Below are 19,443 nucleotides of genomic sequence, written 5' to 3'. Positions count from 1 at the left end.
CTACCCTTTTGACAATCTCTTGGTGATGGTAACTGAATTTTTTTTTAATTTGGCGTTGATGTCATTTTGGAACCAAACTCCACAAATACTGTGATAACAAGTTTGCTTAGAAATCTATGTATTACTAAAACTCTCATCTTGTATGTATGTATGTATGTATGTATGTATGTATGTATGTATGTATGTTCCCGAAATACAGCCAAAACGGAACACGATAGCACAAATTTTTTCAGCCCACATTACTCACCATTCGTCTGCGGTGTGCAGCATCAAGTTTCGTTCAAATCGGGCAATGAAAAAATTATTAAATAATCAATTCCCGATTCAGTCAAGTACTCTTCGGGAGTATTTGATCAATGCAAACAACCTCAGCGGTATAATTTGCTGGAGCTATCTATTTTTTTTTTTCTTGAAATGATTTTTTTCATCAACCGCTGTCACAACGGGAACCCAATGGGTTCACTGGTCGTCTAGTGTTCCATAAAATTGAGTTTGAGTGTAATGTTTTCTTTTCAGATTTTATTGTGGCTGTGAAGGTGGAATCAGATTTTCTTGACCAGTCCTCTTCACTCGACAAAGGTGTGAACAACAACAATTTTCATGTTATAGTTCTACTTGGTAGTTCTCCACAATAAAAATGGGAACAGTATGTTTGTTTGTTTTACTAACTGAGGTTTCTCATTGATCTTGACCAAACGACAGTCATAACTTCTTTACTAGAGAGTGTTGTGCAGTGTATTGGTTCGGTGCGACATTCATGCCAATTATTCTTGTGATTCGAAGTTGAATTAGTTGCTTATTACACAGTAATCCCTTGTTTTACATGGGGGTAGTGATCCTGGAAATACAGGAATTCGGTTTGGAGGTCAGTCCTATCACCGATGACTCGTGAGCATGCACTGGAGTGGTTTACCAGAGTCACCCTCTTGCGCGGCGTGAAATCAGAGCATTCACTACACTTTATGTTTTCTGCGCATTTATTCATTTGGTGCATACTGGACTCATTAATGCTGTAATGTCTGCCCAGTGACACGGTACTCTCACCTCAACCAAGCTTATCCAAAAACTCCGCTTTCTTGGTCGAACACGTCATTTTCCTCGATATTTGGTTGCTTGGTTTACCACTAGCAACAGCTTTTTCTTTTGGATACAAATTGTCGAGGCTCGTATAGGAGCTAACACACACAACATATTACAAGGGGAGCAGGAGACGAGAGGGATGGGCGAGGGAAGCAGAAAACAGTGGAGAACAGACACGTGAGGAGATCTGTGGAAGGGAGAGTGATAGGATGGGGGTACACGGGGTATACAAGATGGATGCGACAGGGACTTTCAGGAAGGAAAGCAGGGGATTTGAAGGAGGTTGGGTTGGGGTGGATTAACGGGGGTGGAAAAGATCGTGGTTTTGGGGCTTTTTTGTATGCATTGTCGAGGCTCGTATAAGAGCTAACACGCAGAACATTTAACAAGGGGAGAAGGAGACAAGAGGGGCGGGAGAGAGAGAGCACAAAGCAGTGGGGAACAGAAAAATTTGGAGATCTGTGGAAGGGAGAGGGATAGGGTGGGGTACATGGGGTAAACAGACTCCCAAGCTTTTGTATCGGGAAACCTGGCTAAACATCACTAAATGGAATGATAATAAAAATAAAGCGATTGATTATGGTTCCACAGAGTGCATCATTCACCCAGAGATAGGTACAGTAGTAGATGATAAATGGGGTTTCTGGGACACCCATTCAAATGAATGGGGAAAAAGGGAAAAACTTTCTGACTCAAGCCCCAAAAGCTCAAAATAGGAGACTGATTTTCTCCACACCTACCCCTTCCCTCCCATACAAGTAAATGTAAAATTGAGACTATGAAAGCTTGAGACTTACTGATTAAAGCACTTCTTCCCTTTCATATTTTCATTCCACTCAAAGAGCGAACCAACAAATATTTGTTCATGTTCTACTTCAGGGAATAACTTAATTTTCTAATAACATTAATTTCCATCGAGTATATTCACAAAGAATAACTTGGAACTTGGTTATTGGTTTAAGTGTCTTTGTTGTCCAGAAATGAAATGATAAACTTCTCTTAATGCTCTTATTTTTCATGGTCTTTCCAAATTCAACATTATGTGTTATTTTATGTCAGTTTTTCTCAAAATCATTCAAAGCAAGCTGTTTCATTTTTGTGTTAAAATGAGTCAGACTGCTTGAGAACCGAAGCAAAAATGCGACTCATTTCCTATGTGAGACACACCCTGAGAAACCCATTGTTGTGTAATCTCCCATGATGTCATCAACAGGAGGCTATTTATTACCAAAGCGAACTTTGTTCTTATTCAGTCTTTTTCAGAGAATTTTTAGTCTTATTCAGAGAATGGAGTATTTAGAAGAGAATTCTGACCTTGCAGATCAATCGTTTTCACAAGATGAGAGGTGATATCCTTGAACCCATTCATTATTTGTTTTATACAGAATTAAATCACTTAACAACCAATAATTATTGTATGTCTGATAAGGTTGTCCCCAATAAGAACATTGTTGATAACTGATCTGGAACAGGAGGCGTTTGCATATCACGACGAATGGCAAAAAATGAATGACTTCCTAAAAGACATTCGATCGTTCAGAAGAGAATTGAATGACATTTTTGTTGGCTGGAAAGAAGTTCTCTCATGTCCTCTGACCTTGAATGAGTTGAGTCAAAGGTGAGAAATTATCCGTGTGTGTGTGTGTGAGTGTGTGTGTGTGTGTGTGTGTGTGTGTGTGTGTGTGTGCGCGTGTCTGTGTGTGTATATGTGTGTTTATGTGTGCGTGCGTGCGTGTGTGTATGTGTGTTTACATATGTGTGTGTGTCTTTGTGTCTCTGTCTTTGTCTCTCTCTCTCTCTCTCTCTGTCTCTCTCTCCCTCTGTCTCTGTCTCTGTCCCTATGTCTGTCTCTATCTCTCTTGAGTGTTGACTCATTATTATTGTTTTTTTTTTCAGTTTAAACACCTGTCTGGATGAACCAAACACACAACTTAATCTTCTGGAGGAATCTGACACGACACTCAATCTTCTGGAGGTAAATGTTATATTTATTATTTTATTAATATCATAATATAATCATCTTTATATACCTAATTGTTCTTCCCTCTTTATTTTGACCAGGATATGTTGACCGAGTTTCAAAATCACAAACCATCACAGACTGCTGCGAAAGAAGATTTTGTTCAATGTTTCTAATCTTGTTTTATAATACAGTAATCCCCCGTTTCTCGCAGGGGTTACGTTCCAAACCTCCCCGTGCTAAGTGAAAATCAGCGATGAATAGACGCCTCCCCAAAAAATCGACTCGTCTGGTCTGGTCGGTTTGGGAGTGATCTGGTTTGAGGTAGCTGAGATCGACTCGTCTGGTCTGGTCGGTTTGGCAGTGATTGGGTTTGAGGTGCCGGAGATCGACTCGTCTGATCTGGTCGGTTTGGCAGTGATCTGGTTTGAGGTACCTGAGATCGACTCGTCTGATCTGGTCGGTTTGGCAGTGATCTGGTTTGAGGTACCTGAGATCGACTCGTCTGGTCTGGTCGGTTTGGGAGTGATCTGGTTTGAGGTGCCGGAGATCGACTCGTCTGATCTGGTCGGTTTGGCAGTGATCTGGTTTGAGGTACCTGAGATCGACTCGTCTGATCTGGTCGGTTTGGCAGTGATTGGGTTTGAGGTGCCGGAGATCGACTCGTCTGGTCTGGTCGGTTTTGAGGTGCTGGGTACGAGCAGTGCTCGTCCAACGGTGGCAAACCTTTTTCCTTCCCGAAGCATATATCGAGCACCTTAACCTTCTCCTGGAGCGTCAGGACCTTCCTCTGGCGCTTCGGTTCCTTGCCAGAAGCCTTCGAAGGTGCAGGGCGTTTGGGCGGCATCGTGGGGCTTGGAGAAAAAAAACGTAGAAAATATTCGAAGTTCACAAGCGAAACTTTGTCTCGTGCGTTGTGTGATTGGTCGAGTACCACGCGTTATAATTTATTGCTTAAATCATTTATATTTTATATATCATTACCACGATGTACCGGGGGAATCCGCAGAAAAAAATTAGTTACGTTCCAAGGGAAAACCCGCGATGAACCGGGGGCGCGATAGGTGAACCGCGATAAAGCCCGGGTTGACTGTATATGCTTTCCTTATAATTATCTGATTTTGAATTACAAGAAAAGAATAAAGGAGATGTAAACATGGGGGGTGGGGGGAGTTGGGGGAGGATTTGGGTTGGGGTGTAGGTGTGCTCCCCCAACGACCCACCACTCCCCCTCATCCCACCCCCTCCCCTCGCCGTGTGTGTGGGGAAGGGTAGGGGGTGAGATGAGGGGGGTGGTGGGTCAAAGGTGGGGGTGCACAGGGGGGTGGGGCTTATGTGGGTGGGGCTTGTGTGGATGTGGCTTTTGTGGGTGGGTGGGGCTTTTTGTGGATGGAGTTTGTGTGAGTGGGGCTTGTGTGGGTGGGTGGGACTTGTGTGGGCGGAGCTTGTATGTATGGGGTTTGTGTGGGTGGCTTGTGTGAGTTGAGCAATTTTTAAAAATTAAATATACATGTTGTGTGTGGGAACTAATAAACTAATCACTAATTATGTGGATATGATGGATGTGGATGTGGCTTATGTGGGTGGGGTTTGTGTGGATGTGGTTTATGTGGTTGGGGCTTGTGTGGATGTGGCTTGTGTGGGTGGGGCTTGTGTGGATGTGGCTTTTGTGGGTGGGGTTTGCGTGGGTGGGGTTTGCGTGGATGTGGCTTATGTGGGTGGGGTTTGGGTGGGTGGGGTTTGCACTGGTGGGGTTTGCACTGGTGGGGTTTTTGTGGGTAGGGTTTGTACGGGTGGGGCTTGCGTGGGTGGGGTTTGTGTGGGTGGGGCTTGTGTAGGTGGGGCTTTTTGTGGGTGGAGTTTGTGTGAGTGGGGCTTGCGTGGGTGGGGTTTGTGTGGCTGTGGATTATGTGGTTGGGGCTTGTGTGGATGTAACTTGCGTGGGTGGGGCTTGTGTGGATGGGGCTTTTGTGGATGTGGCTTTTGTGGGTGGGGTTTGCGCTAGTGAGGTTTGTGCGGGTGGGGCTTGTGTGGATGTGGCTTGCATGGGTGGGGTTTGTGTGCGTGGGGCTTGTGTGGGTGGGGCTTTTTGTGGGTGGAGTTTGTGTGGGTGGAGTTTGTGTGGGTGGGGTTTGCATGGGTGGGATTTGCGTGGGTGGGCTTTGCGTGGGTGGGGTTTGCACAGGTGGGGTTGCATGGATGTGGCTTATGTGGTTGGGGCTTGTGTGGATGTAACTTGCATGGGTGGGGCTTGTGTGGGTGGGGATTGCATGGGTGGAGTAAAAAAGGGACGGAGTTAAAAAGGGGTGGAGTCAAAAAAATTCAATTTACCTTTGTTTTTTGTAATTCCTGTGAATAAAAAGAACCTAAAATCTCTTCCCCCTTTAAATCACATAATTTGTAAGTCCAAGGGTTTTTTTTCAATTTATCTTTGTCTTTTGTAATTCCTGTGAATAAAATGAACCTAAAATCTCTTCTCCCTTTAAATTACATAATTTGTAAATCCAAGGAACTGTACCGACGACATCAACAATTTTAAAAAGTTCATTTGTCCATGGCTTGGGATAATTTTTTTCAAAATGAGATTTCCATCTGTATATTCTTACTATATCACCAACTTTGAACTTAGGCTTTCTGACATTTATCTCTTTTTCATATTTTAATTTTGTAAATGTTTCTGATGGCTTAGTTTTCGTTGAGGTATGAATCGTGTCATTGTACTTATCTAAAATGTCCTGAATTAAAGATAACCATTGTTGAGAACCAAGTCGAGTGAATTTTTCACATACAGTCATGCGCCGCTTAACGACGTTCCAGGCAACGACGGATCGCATATACGACGGATCTGCCAGCTCTAAAAATGAAAAAAAAATGTAGCTGAAAAATTCCTATCGCCGAGTGATGTCGTCGACGTAGCGCTGCCAGTCGTATAAAAATAGCACATACAATTATGTACGCTGTACAGTACTTAATACTTCATAATGATAATAAACGACAGTGTGGCTCTGTTGCAATGGATCGTTGCAACAGTTGCAACAATCGTTGCATTTAATGGATCGTTGAGGAACATGAAATGTCATCGCGAAAAAACAAGATCATGCACAATCGGGATTCAAGTAAATCGGCTTTCAAACTGAACCAATGTTTGCACATTTACCTTCTAGCAAGTAAATTACCTTTGAATTGACGAATTCCACGAATAAATCGTTGTTACAGTCGAAATTAAAACACAAATTTCTTTTTGGTGAAGCTTTTCATGTTGTTAAAACAATCGCACTGTTCTGAAAATATATATCACAATTGACAGGAGCTCGTTTCTTCATTTATAAATTATAACATCGATGCAATGATTTCGTATTTCTAAGATCCAAACGCTATTTATTCATCTTTCTATAATCGATGCGAGAGGAGATTGTGAGCTGCTGCTAGCAACACCGATGGCCGTCATGAACAGCACAAAGGTAAAACTAACGTGTCTTCCGTCTCTCTTGGATGCATGTTACAATTGTCGACAGTATTCAGTACATTAACATGCTGTACAGGTTTGTATCCGAGGAGCAATAGGCTACACCATATAGCCGAGGTGTGTAGTTTTGTGTAAGTACGATGTTCGAAAACGATGTTCGAAAACGAAAACGAAAAAAAAAATGATGTTCGCACAACGACGTCGCCGCTTAACGACGCGTTTCTCAGAACGTAACCCGTCGTTAAGTGGCGCATGACTGTAGTCTCTCTTTTAAAGTGCGATTAAAATGCTCAATAACAACCGCTTTTCCTTCATTAAAGGTGCTGTATAATGTAATGTTATTTTTCAGAAAATTCATAAACATTTTGTTGTAGAACTCTGTACCCTCATCAGTCCACAATTTTTTAGATTTACTCTTGCTTTTATTGAATATTTGTTGGAAAGCTAACATATGAGTATTACCTGTTTTGTTTTTCAAAGGGACAACACACGCATATCTACTCCTCAAATCAATAACGGTTAAAGCATATTTGTACCCCTTATCATTATTGAGTTCACAACATTATTGAGTACTAAAATCAAATTTATAAAAACAATCAAATCAGCGGACCAGATATAATCAACTTCCTTGGAATAAACCTTCCTTCTATGAAACTTTGTGACTATTGGTTTATGTAATTCATCAGCTAATTGCTCTTCAATCTTAATGGCATCATTAGAGCCTGTAAGTTTTTTGAATTTCCAAGCCCAAGTTTCAATTTAGCACTGATTACCTTCTTCACGATGAACCTATCAACTTTTTCTCTCAAGGTTGGATTTTGTATCGGAGAAAAATTATACAACATTTCTCTATTGGCTTCATGTTTTTCTTCCAATGTTGTGCTATTTCCATAATCAATATCGTGCCTCATGCACACTTCATCAACTATTTATAGGTTTGCTTCACGGTTTAGGATTGTCAGCCTCATCTCATCTTTTATTCAAGTTTGTTCATGGACCACAGAAATAATACCCTGGTAGATGTAATTCCCCTGGTATTCCAGTTGTTGTAAATTTACTTCCTGATAAAAACTTTTGTATATCTCCCCCTCGTTTGTGTTTGGTGATGAATTCACTCTTTTTTGAGCCACACACCAAACATGTACCTTTTTGTATAACCCTATTATTTTTACTTTTAACATACGAAATATTTTTACTCTTGGTTTTCTTTTTACATTTTAGACAATAACTCATTTATTTATGTGAAAAATTCCGACAGAGTGCGAAAACCTTTTTAGTTTCCAACATGCACATTTGAATCTTAATTTTTAAAACATAAAGAATCCTTCGAAATATCTTCACTCTCTCCTCCATTTATTTAAGAAAAAAAATGTAAAACTTTAATCAAAGTCAATTATACCAGCATCATCAATAATATAATCTTTTCCTTCTTTCTCTTCTTTATCCCCACTTTCTCGTTTTAAATCTTCTCCCTGAAACCGATGTGAATAGTCTTGACGCATATATTTCTGATAGACTTGCCAATTCTTTGTTTTCCTCTTCGGTGCATTGAGATTTATTTATTTTCTGCTATACCTTTGATCTTTTTATAATCTCACTGGTTTCCATATTTTTATATTTATTTATTCTCTCTCTTTCCTCCCTCTCCCTCTCCTCCTTCTCTCTCTTCTCCCTCTCCTTCTCTCTCTTCTCCCTCTCCTTCTTTCTTGTCTCAGTTTCTTCAACTCCTTCCTCATCCCTTACTATCCTTGAACCACTTTCACCCCATAGAATATCATACATATATTCATCTGGATTCTGCGATACTCTTGAATCCACAATTATTTTTCTCATAATAGGAAACCAATAATATTTGTTGATGATTTCTAAAAGAGTTTTATATTTCATCACCTTTAGAAGTTCGTTTTTATTTAATATTTTAATCAAATCTCTATTTGTGGGTTTTTTAACATCAGTATAAGGCCAGTTCTTAATTGAAAAATGTTCGTGTGTATATTCCAATTCATAAGGAATGTGAAATCGAACACCCTTTTATTGTAGGTATCCTTGAATGCAAAAATTATAATTTTCTTGAAGCCTTCTTGCTGTCATTTATGTATCAGAAATATATGATAGATTAATATGATGACACGTAATACCACCCCATCTTCCTGTTGTTAAATCAGTTTATATTCCTCGGCTTTGTATAATTATCCAATTTCCCTCCTTCTTTGTCATATGAACTATTGCTTCACCATCATAAAATTTCCTATTCCCGAAATCGTGTATTTGTTCTTTGCTAATTGTGCTTCCACAAATCTCCTGATTCTTACCAAGAGGATAATATTCTTCTTTACGAGACTGATAAAAATCGTGTAGGTCTTCTTGGTTGAATAAAAAAGACCAATTATATCCTAAATCACACATATTATACCTCCATTTCTCTATTCTCATATTAACTATACTTCTTTATAAATTCAATACTAAGCAGATAATTTCATTTAATAAGAAAAGGTGCATGGTTTGTTGAACCAGGTGTTGTGGTTGTAAAGTCTACTTGTTTAACAAAACGTGCCATTTTATTTAAGGATATATATACAGTTATGCGCCACTTAACGACGGGGATACGTTCTGAGAAATGCGTCGTTAAGCGATGTCGTCATTGTGCGAACATCATAGTGTACTTCCACAAACCTAGATGTTGTAGCCGACTACACACCTGGGCTAGATGGTGTAGCCTATTGCTCCTCGGCTACAAACCTGTACAGCGTGTTACTGTACTGAATACTGTCGGCAATTGTAACACACATGCAAGAGAGATGGAAGACACGTTAGTTTTACCTTTGTGCTGTTCATGACGGCCATGGGTGTTGTTACCGGCTGCTTACAATATCCTCTCGCATCGATTATAGAAAGGTGAATAAATAGCGTTGGGATTTTATAAATACGTAATCATTGCATCGATGCTATAATTTACAGATGAATAAACGAGCACCTGTCAATTGTGTGATATATTTTCGCAACAGTGCGATTGTTTTAACAACATAAAAAGCTTCACTAAAAATTAGTATGTGTTTTAATTTTGACTGTAACAACGATTTATTTGGCGGAATTCTTCAATTCAAAGGTAAATTACTTGCTAGAAGATAAATGTGCAAACATTGGTTCAGTTTGAAAGCTGATTTCCTTGAATCCCGATTTAGCACGACCCTGCTTTTTTCGCGATGACATTTTATGGACCTCAACGATCGCATTATAACGGGGCCACACTGTCGTTTATTATCATTATGTACTGTACATAATTGTATGTGCTATCCTGTACTTTTATACGACTGGCAACGCTACGACGGCTACGACATCACTCGGTGATGGGACTTTTTCAGCTCCATTATAATCTTATGGGACCACCGTCGTATATGCAATCCGTCGTTGACCGGAACATCGTAAAGCGGCGCATGACTGTATTGTGATAAATCACTTAATCTCACCAAGTCATTCGCGTCAATCGGGCTTCGATAATTTATTAATTTATAAACATTTTTCGTATTAATATTTTTTGCTATACTATATTTATATCGTTCAGCCTGTGCCTTTGTGTAATAATTTGATAAATCAATATCCAGTTCTTGGGATACACCAAAGACAGAACCATCTTTTCCAACATAAGTCATTTATATTAGATGAAAAATAATGTCATAAATTTTTTTTATTTTTGTTGAGTTGAAATAACACATGTAGAGATAATTGACCACAACACTTGGAATTTAATTCTTGGACTCGAAATGTTTGATAAACACCATTCTGTAAGAATTTTATTACTTCAACAGGTGGTGGAAGACCATAACTATCAAAATAATATTTGTCTGGACTATTAAAAATACAAACCGAATGAGAACTGTTCCCATTATTATCTTCTAAGTTCATAATGATATTCTTTGTATGTTTAGACACGTTTGTTCATTCAGCTCTCATACAAATAACCACATTATGAATATTTAATTTCTTACAATACTTGATAAGTTCTAAATTTGATGTTGTATTCTTTCCAAATTCTTAAAACCACTCATCAATGATCATTTATTTATTAGAAAGCTCTAATCCATTACCCCTTTTCGTTAATTTTACACCTCCTTGTGTGATCGAAGAAAGCATATCTCCAACTAACAATCGCGCTTTATCAGGCAGATTTTCAAGTTTTTCAGCAAAATCTACAATAACACCACTTCTACTAATTTGTTTCTCCAACTCTTAGTTATGTGTTTCCAACTATTTTTGAGCCCGGAGTTGAGCCTTCCTTTCGTTGGCAGTTTTCACCGCTGCTGAAATACCACCCGTCAATGCTCCAGCCGCACTTAAACCAGCAAATAAAGGAATTAGAAATGGGAGAAATCCTCCACTCGTCTCTCTTATTGAATATTTCTTCAATGTTAGTTTTGACATTTTAATTTTAAGTGAGCCAGTATCGTTCATGATTTTCATCTGTTCTCTTATGAGCAAAACATCAATTCTTACTGCTCATTTTCTCTGAATTGTATTAACGTTAATTATACAAGGCTTTTGATTTTGAATACAAGATGATAGTTTATGAAGATTGATTTGATTAACATATACCCCAGTTGGCACTTTACTACTCATTTATTTATCAAAAAAATTATGTGAGACTAATCATAATACCATTATCTGTATTAATCTGTAATTCTGTTTCTTCCAAAAGCAAACAGTATTATCAACTTCGTCACTCTCTCCTTTTTTCAATGTATAGGGAAGTATCCACTTGATTAGACTTTATAGTTTCCTTTTGAGCACTCAGGTCAATCGCATAGATTGTATACAGACTTTTAAATGCTGTTATATCCAAAATGGGTTCTTTATTTCTATTGCTTTCACACACCTTTTGGTAAGACTTGTATGCTTCAGCATAATCATTGTTTCCCCAATTAATTTCCAATCAATCTCGCGGATGAAGTGTTCCATCTGGAGAAACGCGAAGTTGTTTCACCTTAGCATTATCACTCAATGCATTATTCTTATCAGTAGCAGTATCACCTTCTGGTTTTTGAAAAAATGAGCCACAGATATCGTGGCTTTCCTTCCAGAACACCCAAATTCCACGTGTAAGTGGTTTGGTTCAGTTTAACGTGTTGGCATCTTCTTTTAAAGTATGATACATTGAGTGGTTTCTTTGAGTTAAGTCTTCCATTCAACATCTCTTCTGTTTTAAATTAGGAGTATATTCACTAATATACCGACTAATTTCATCAATTAGAAATTTATTCTGATCAGCAAAAGCATTAGCCACACCAAAAAGCAATCTGTTTTCATTATCATTCCTTCGCAGTTGAAATCTAATTTTAAGACCATACAGAACTTTATCATGATCACAAAATCCAAATACGAGGTGTGTTCAAAAAAGTATCCAACCTTAATTTTTCGTGCGTAAACAAATTAAGCTTGGGAGGCATGGTTTGGTGCACGTATGTAGGCGATCCTAATCTGTATGCGTGAATATTTTCCCGCCTGCAGAAGCTGTTAGTCACCGACAGACCGCCGATGAGTGAGGAAGTGTAAGTGAGCGCCGTCGGATTTTAGTTTTTGACAAAATGACGGATCACTGTGGTCTCATCGCCAGTGATCACTGCGTTGAAGAAGTTGGGATCGCTGTTCACAGTCTCCAGCATGTCCTGGAAAAAAATGTCCATGTCCACGCACGAAAAATTAAGGTTGGAAACATTTTGAACACACCTCGTATACTTTTATGAAGAACTGCCACAGTAAAACTATTACCTGTTTTTGTATCATCATTATACATTCCTTTTCTTTGACTCTATCCAGGGTCTGTGTTTGTTCCCGTTGCCATATCAGGAATAAAACCTTCGACAGCCCCCTTTCCCATTCTATCACTAAATGAATATAGTGTAAATATCATCATTTCAGATGTAGCAGAGACATAATGAACCGCTTCAACTTCTTGTGTTTCAATATACAAACGAACTCAATCAAACATTTTCCAGAAGAAATCATCTACAAGTGTAGCGTTTGTGGTATTCACAGCCTTAGTGAATGTAAATTTACACAACAAGAAACTTTCGGCTGGATTCAAATAAGTTTGTTGATTATTTATTTCAAAACTTTTTGTTCCATTTGTATTCCAGTCTGTTCCAGTTATGGCATTTACCTTGAAGTAGTCTTCTTTTTTAGTAGAGTTTGAGATGACAATGGTATCATCCAAATCATAGATACTATCACTTGCTTCCATACTTGTATTTATTTCGGAAAAAAGCTGTTAAAACTTTTGAAACCCTGACCCAACTATTTGAGTTATTTTCTGTCATTCTTGGGGAGACAACTGAGTTTTGTCTTTCTTCATTTCTTTTATTGCTTGCAATTTATGAGATTCCTTTTGTGAGCATCTTTTATACTCTTTATAGCACCCGCTACATTTCCCACAGCAGAAGCAGTTGAACCAATTAGGTCTTTATGTTTAAGAATAGTTGAACCGATACCCATTAGAGTATCACTTATCCCATCTCCTTTTTTTCTAAATTGATGTCCTACACCCCTTTGTCTCTCAGGTTTATAGTATCCTCGACCAACATACATACCTTCACCCTTGTAGTATGTGGAAAGGAACATCCCATCCCCTGTAATTATTTTATATTTTCCCAACTCGTGTTTCCTCACAATAACCATCGTATTTATTTATTGGAAAACTTCACATCGGTGAATTCTGAGGGATATAATTTATCCATTAAAAGAAATCATGCGATTATTAACCTCCGCCATCGAAGATGGATGGAGGTTACTGTTTTCACCCCTTTCTGTTTGTTTGTTATCTTGCCAAAACGAAGTTTTTGCAAGATATGTTAGTCAGCTTGGATGTTATTATTTATTTATTTATTTATTTATTTATTTATTTATTTTTTGTCTGTAATCATGTATCGATCACTCTGCAGAGCACAGTCATCATTGGAAATTTTTGTAACTTCGCATATCAGAGTCCTATAGAGGTCCCTTTCAGCACATAAAATTTTCAAGTTCAAGGTCAAAGGTCAAGGTCACTTTGTCGCAAATCAGGGGAGATGACGAAACCCTTATTTTTTGAGTAATTTTGATTGGATCGTCTTCAAACTTCATGGGAATATAGTTCATGGTCTGGTGCTCAGCTGATTAATTTTTGGTGGCGATCGGCCTTGACCTTCATGGTTAGCGCTGGAGGTCGAAAGTTTTTGACCCCAAGGTCAAATTTTGAAATCTAAAGGCCCAGTCACACCTTGACGTTTTAGCCAGCAATGGCAACGTATTAAAATGTATGTAAAACGCTGGCTTACATTGAACATTTGATGGTTTTTTTTAAAATATTCGGACGTATTCATAACGACTTGGTCTTATGCATAACGTATTAGTAACAGACACAGAACGTTTCGTTGTGTTATAGATAACTTATACCAACGAATGCTGAATCTGTTGTCGGCCTTCACAACCTATGCCCAACGATAGTCTAACTTATGCCTAGCACGCTGCACGCATCGCCGACGATGACGTGGCGTAGGTTATGAAAAGGCTGCCGCACAACGATTCAAATCATAACCGCCGCAGAAATGGAAGTGTCAACATCACAGTCACACCTTGGCGATCTTGCCAGCGTATGCCAACCTCTGAAAAATGCGTCTGGTGCACGTCGAATACGGTATGGGTAAGTTTGTTATGCGTGAATAGAACGCTAAAGTACGCTATCATACGCCGTATTAAATGGAGTACGTCTTGTAATTTTAAACATGTTGAAAATTTTACGACGTACTTGCCGTATAACACACGCTCCGCATGCGATGGGAATAAGTTGTACGCACGATATGCAATCGTTGACACACATCGACACACGTTACTTGAAAGGTACTCATAAGTCGAAACACGTCGAGGTAATGGCTAGCGTCAGTGTTCCAGACTCCCGGTTTTTTATTCCTTCGGTATGACGGTGTTCAGTGTACAGTGCGGTTATGATTTAAATCGTTGAGCGGCAGCCTATTAATTATATTATATTATAACCGCACTAGAAATCGAAGTGTCAAAATCACCATCATACCGAAGGATGGAAGGAAAAAAACTAAAAAAAAAAAAAACCAGGGAGTCTGGAACACTGACGCTAACCATTACCTTGATGTGTTTCGACTTATGAGCATCTTACAAGTAACGTGTGTCTGTGTGTCACCGATCGCGTAACGTGAGTACAACACGTTACTCATAGGTTAGAAATAACTTTCGGGTACACTAAACATTACCTCGACGTGTTTCGATTTATGAGTAACTTACAATTAACGTGTGTCGACGTGTGTTAATGATCGCGTGACGTGCCTACAACTTATGGCCAGCGTTATGCGGAACGTGTGAGTCATACGCTGGCATAAGTCTTACAATTTCAAGCATGGAAAGTTTGAGGACAACTGAAAAGTACAACGTTTAAAACCAGCGTACAACGACGTATGGCAGTGTTTTTCAGCGTGCTCCCAATGTTATCAAAACTTACCCATAACTTATTCGACGTGTACCAGCGTTTTAGACAAATTTTCCAAAAATCGGCATAAGCTGGCTAAAACATCAAGGTGTGACTGGGCCTTTAGATACCATATCGACTAATACCTCATATGAAAGCGCTTGATAAGTGCTTTCCAGATCTGTCAAAAGTTTGACGCTATGACGTCATTTGATGACGTCATGACGAAAAAACGGATTTTTCATGAAAAATTTATTTCCTCAGTTCTCATCAAAATCTCTTGATATTTCATGTACAACGGTCCTGTAGAGATACCACTAACCGTACGAAAATATAAAGGTCAAGGTCAAAGGTCAAGGGCACAAAAAGGTCAAGCATCAAGGTCGACGAAACCCTTATTTTTTGAGTAACTTTAATCGAATAAATAAGTCACTCATGTTCACATTTTGGCAAGATACTGGTCACCCTGGGGGTGACATTGGTTTATTATCTTGCCAAAACGAAGTTTTTGCAAGATATGTTAGTCAGCTTGTATGTTTTTTTTTATCTTGCCAAAACGAAGTTTTTGCAAGATATGTTAGTCAGCTTGTATGTTTTTTTATCTTGCCAAAACGAAGTTTTTGCAAGTTCTGTTACTTGGTAAGTTTTTTTTTTTTGTTTGTTTGTCTGTAATCATTGGATTTTTCACCTTTATATCAATCTGTAGAGCACAATTCTCATCGGAAACTCTTGTGGTACACATATCATAGTATTATTACAATACCCTTCAGCACACATAAAGGTCAAGGTCAAAGGTCAAGGTCACTTTGCGGTAAATCATGGAGGTCGACGAAACCCTTATTTTTTGAGTAATTTTAATCGAATCATCTCCAAACTTTATGGGAATGTAGAATATGGTCTGGTGCTCAGATGATTAGTTTTTGGTGGCGATTGGCCTTGACCTTCACGGTTAGCGTCTGAGGTCAAACATATTTGACCCCAAGGTCAAATTTTCAAGTTTTAGGAACCATATTGTGTAGTACCTCAAATTAAACACCTCAATGAGTGCTTTCTCGATATGTCAAGCTTGAGACATTATGACGTCATTTGGTGACGTTATGAGGCAAACGCATATTTTTCATGGTTACTCTGTAGAACGATTCTCATCGGAATCTCTCGTAGGCAGATATTCTTCAAGGAGTCGCTCCTGGTGGATAGCAGCTCTGTTCACCTCAGTGTGACCTTAAAGAAGTCACACGTGGTCACCTTTTGGCAAGATACGGGTCACCCTGCGGGTGACATTGGTTTATTTGTTTGTTTGTTTGTTTGTGTACAGTATTACGGAAAAACTCCTCGACGGATTTCGACAAAACTTGGTAGGGGGGGGGGGTTAGGTCTGGTCCAAGGATCATGCCATTCGATTTTGGACTTGGTCCAAAATCAAATATGGCCGCTATGGTGGCCAATTTGAAAAAAATATTTGAATTATTTTTTTTTTGCATTTCTACATGTTTTAAGTGATTTCCAACGAAAAAACATGCCAAAATTATAATTGTGGCTGATTTTGGAACTTCAGGTGGATATACCCACGTAAAATCAATTTCTGTCTCAAGGAATCTAGTTATGACGAATGAATTGATTATGTCAAAGTTAAAAGTAAAAGAGAAAGTTGCAAACTATAACTCTGTGAGCACTGTTGACGTCAAATTGAATGAATAGGATATCAGGTTCACTTGAGTGACCTAGCAGTATTGGCGGCGGAGGTTTTGCACTCTACCGAGTGCTCCCCCTCTAGTCTTGGTCGGTTATCCTAAACTTTACTCTGTATATGGTTTTTCCTGACACAGGTGGATAAATCAGATTTTTGGGGTCCATATTGAATTTATAACCAATTGGGGTTGAGTATGCACTGAATGAAAATATTGTATTTGTGATTATTCCATCATTATAAGCACGATCAATCAAATCACAGTGAATTAATACCTAATTTATGCCTGAGGATATTTGAATGACATTATGACTGTAAAACGTCCCATTAGTTTCAATCTTTTTTGAGGAGAAACCCAATACCTCTATAAATGAATTATCAATTGTGAAATCAACTTTGTTGTTATTTTTAAGTTTAATCGTTGATTTTGAAGTGTGTTTTTGAATACCTATAACAATATTTTTTGGTTCATCGCCCTTTTCTTTCATAAGGCGAGCAATTTCGGAATAAAATTTGAGAAATCTCATATGCTCCGGATGAAACTGTTATCGTTTTCTATCCACTTCCCGGATTATAACTAAACTTGTCATTTTTCTCGGTGATATTAAACAAGGTATTATAAGTTTCCATGGACAATAAAGACGCCTCATATTCTTTTGTTGCATCAAGTTGTAGTGGGTATGGGAATGAAGATGTGGTCACTTGTTGTGAAATTAAAACTCAGCATTGTGCTTCTCATCTTATTTAATATGGGATAAAATGTCTTTGTAGTGACATTTATTAATTATTTTCATGTTCATCAACTGGTCTAAAATGGCTGATGCTTCATTAGAACAATTGTTATTTCCAGCCTTCTTACTACCTTACAGCAATAACAGTCTATTAACTAATCTTAATGCCTAACAGCAATAACAGTCTATTAACTAATTGTGAGGGGTCATTTGTAAGAAAACTAACACCTGAACCAAGCCTACTTAAAGCCTGAATAATGTGTTTCTCCTTCTCATTCTCCCTCCTTTTACCAGATAGACTAACCCTATAATTGAGAGAGTCCAGCAGATCAATATATACTCTATCATCTTTATTTTTCATATCCAATAGTTTATCAAAATACTTTGATTCATCCCTCACATTTGAACCTTGTTTTCCATCTTTTGTGAGAAGAAACATTAATCTCGGAGTTCGTTTCACAGGGGGTTGAGCAGAACTGAAGAACCTTAATTCTTCATTAAAAATCAATCCCTTTTCTTGAACAAGATGAAATATTGCTAGTTTTTCTGTTGGAATGAGTCCTGCTTTGGTTTTTGAATCCGCTGAATATTCATTGTTTTGAAGAGCCTGCACAATATAATCAGGGGGTTGATTAATCTCTTCCAGTTGTTGAAATAATCCTTCATCATCATATTCTAATTCTCCTATATGCTCAAATTCTTCCTCCATCATTTGACTGAAATATTTTAACATTTGAAGTTTTTTTCAGAGTATATTCTATTGTGTGAACTGTGGAAGCATCGATAATTTTTTCTTGCGAAGTTTTTAAAAGTGTTTTAAAAATTTTCTCTTGTTTTCTTTCGAATGCTTCTTCGCCCTTTAGTTTCTGTCTGCGTTTCTTCTGTATGTCTTCTTGTTGTTTTACAACTTTTGAAACCAACTCTTGATGCTCCTTAAATCTTCTTGCTCTTTCTTTCGCATCCATTTATTTATTGGAAAATATCATTCACTGAATTATAAAGGTCAACAAGGAAATTTTCCTTTTCTTCATCATTAAAGTAGATGTGTTCAAATAAATCCTTTTCTTTAAATATTTCATCAAATTCTTTATCTATATATTTATACTGAAGGACCAATTTTGTGCTCCTCCTAGCGGTCGCGTCACGTTTTTCTCGGTACTGTGACCTGGACTGAAAGAAACTTCGTACCTGTAAGAAAATCCGACGGCACTCACTTACACTTCCTCACTCATCGGCGGTTTGTCAGCGACTGACAGTTTCTGCAGGCGGGAAAATATTCACGCATACGAATTAGGATCGCCGACATACGTGCACCAAACCACGCCTCCCGAGCTTCATTTGTTTACGCACAAAAAATTAAGGATGGATACTTTTTGAACACACCTCGTATATTGTTACGGTGCAGGGTGTCGTCGCCAACTGACCGCTCTGAACGGAGCCACAAGTCGAGTCGGCCCGACCGATCACCCGGAATATAGATCGCCGCCCGGATAAGTCCGAGTCGACGGGTCCTTGTACAAGAAACGAAATACGCCAATGGGCAGATCACGTGGGGTAGGGTCGATTGCCAATCTTCAATGTATCGATCTTCGACCATCGACGGAACTCATACAGAACAAACCGCCGAGGCGAGTCTGTCCCGTGCGCGATTCCGAGCGGCTTAATCGCCGAGAACCGTGGTTCCTCACGGCAAACCAACGGCTTTCTAACTCCCAACACACAAAATGCTCAGTCAATGAAAGAATCGACGCAACGCGTTGCAAACATTTAACAATTGGGGTATTTATTAATAATAATGGGGAACTAGGGAAGCACGTAAGAGCAGAACTATTTCGACTATACGAAATGCAATGCAAAGATTTACAGCACACAAAGCACTTAACAATTTCCTACTTATTAGACGGGCACACGGACACACGTTCGCACACACACACCCAAGAAATGGTGGCTGAGGCCTTTAATAACGAGCTCCAGCTCAGAGGACAGGTGAGCTGAAACCCAGAACCTATCTCGAACCTCTCCACCTCGTGTGGTCTTCAAGTTGTTCGGACC

General features: G+C 38.8%; 1 protein-coding gene and 1 long non-coding RNA gene across 2 annotated transcripts in view; both read left to right on the top strand.

Annotated features, from left to right (window-relative positions):
• LOC147009208 (uncharacterized) overlaps positions 1-19,443 on the top strand; it is a 153,228-nt gene that overhangs the window by 3,559 nt on the left and 130,226 nt on the right. Inside the window, exon 2 of the mRNA XM_085862997.1 lies at positions 517-579. Within this exon, the coding sequence (XP_085719123.1) occupies positions 517-579 (63 nt within the window). The remainder of the gene's footprint in view (positions 1-516; positions 580-19,443) is intronic.
• On the top strand, positions 2,379-3,305 carry LOC147009210 (uncharacterized). The gene is made up of 3 exons (XR_015052786.1): positions 2,379-2,698; positions 2,977-3,055; positions 3,142-3,305. It is a non-coding gene; the product is annotated as an uncharacterized LOC147009210 (long non-coding RNA).

Source organism: Eptatretus burgeri, chromosome 17, assembly GCF_056783735.1.
Source record: "Eptatretus burgeri isolate ZD-2024b chromosome 17, Ebu_testis_v1, whole genome shotgun sequence".
Taxonomy (NCBI): Eukaryota; Metazoa; Chordata; class Myxini; order Myxiniformes; family Myxinidae; genus Eptatretus; species Eptatretus burgeri.
Note: the sequence above shows the minus strand (reverse complement) of the source record. Positions and strands in the feature narration are given on the sequence as shown.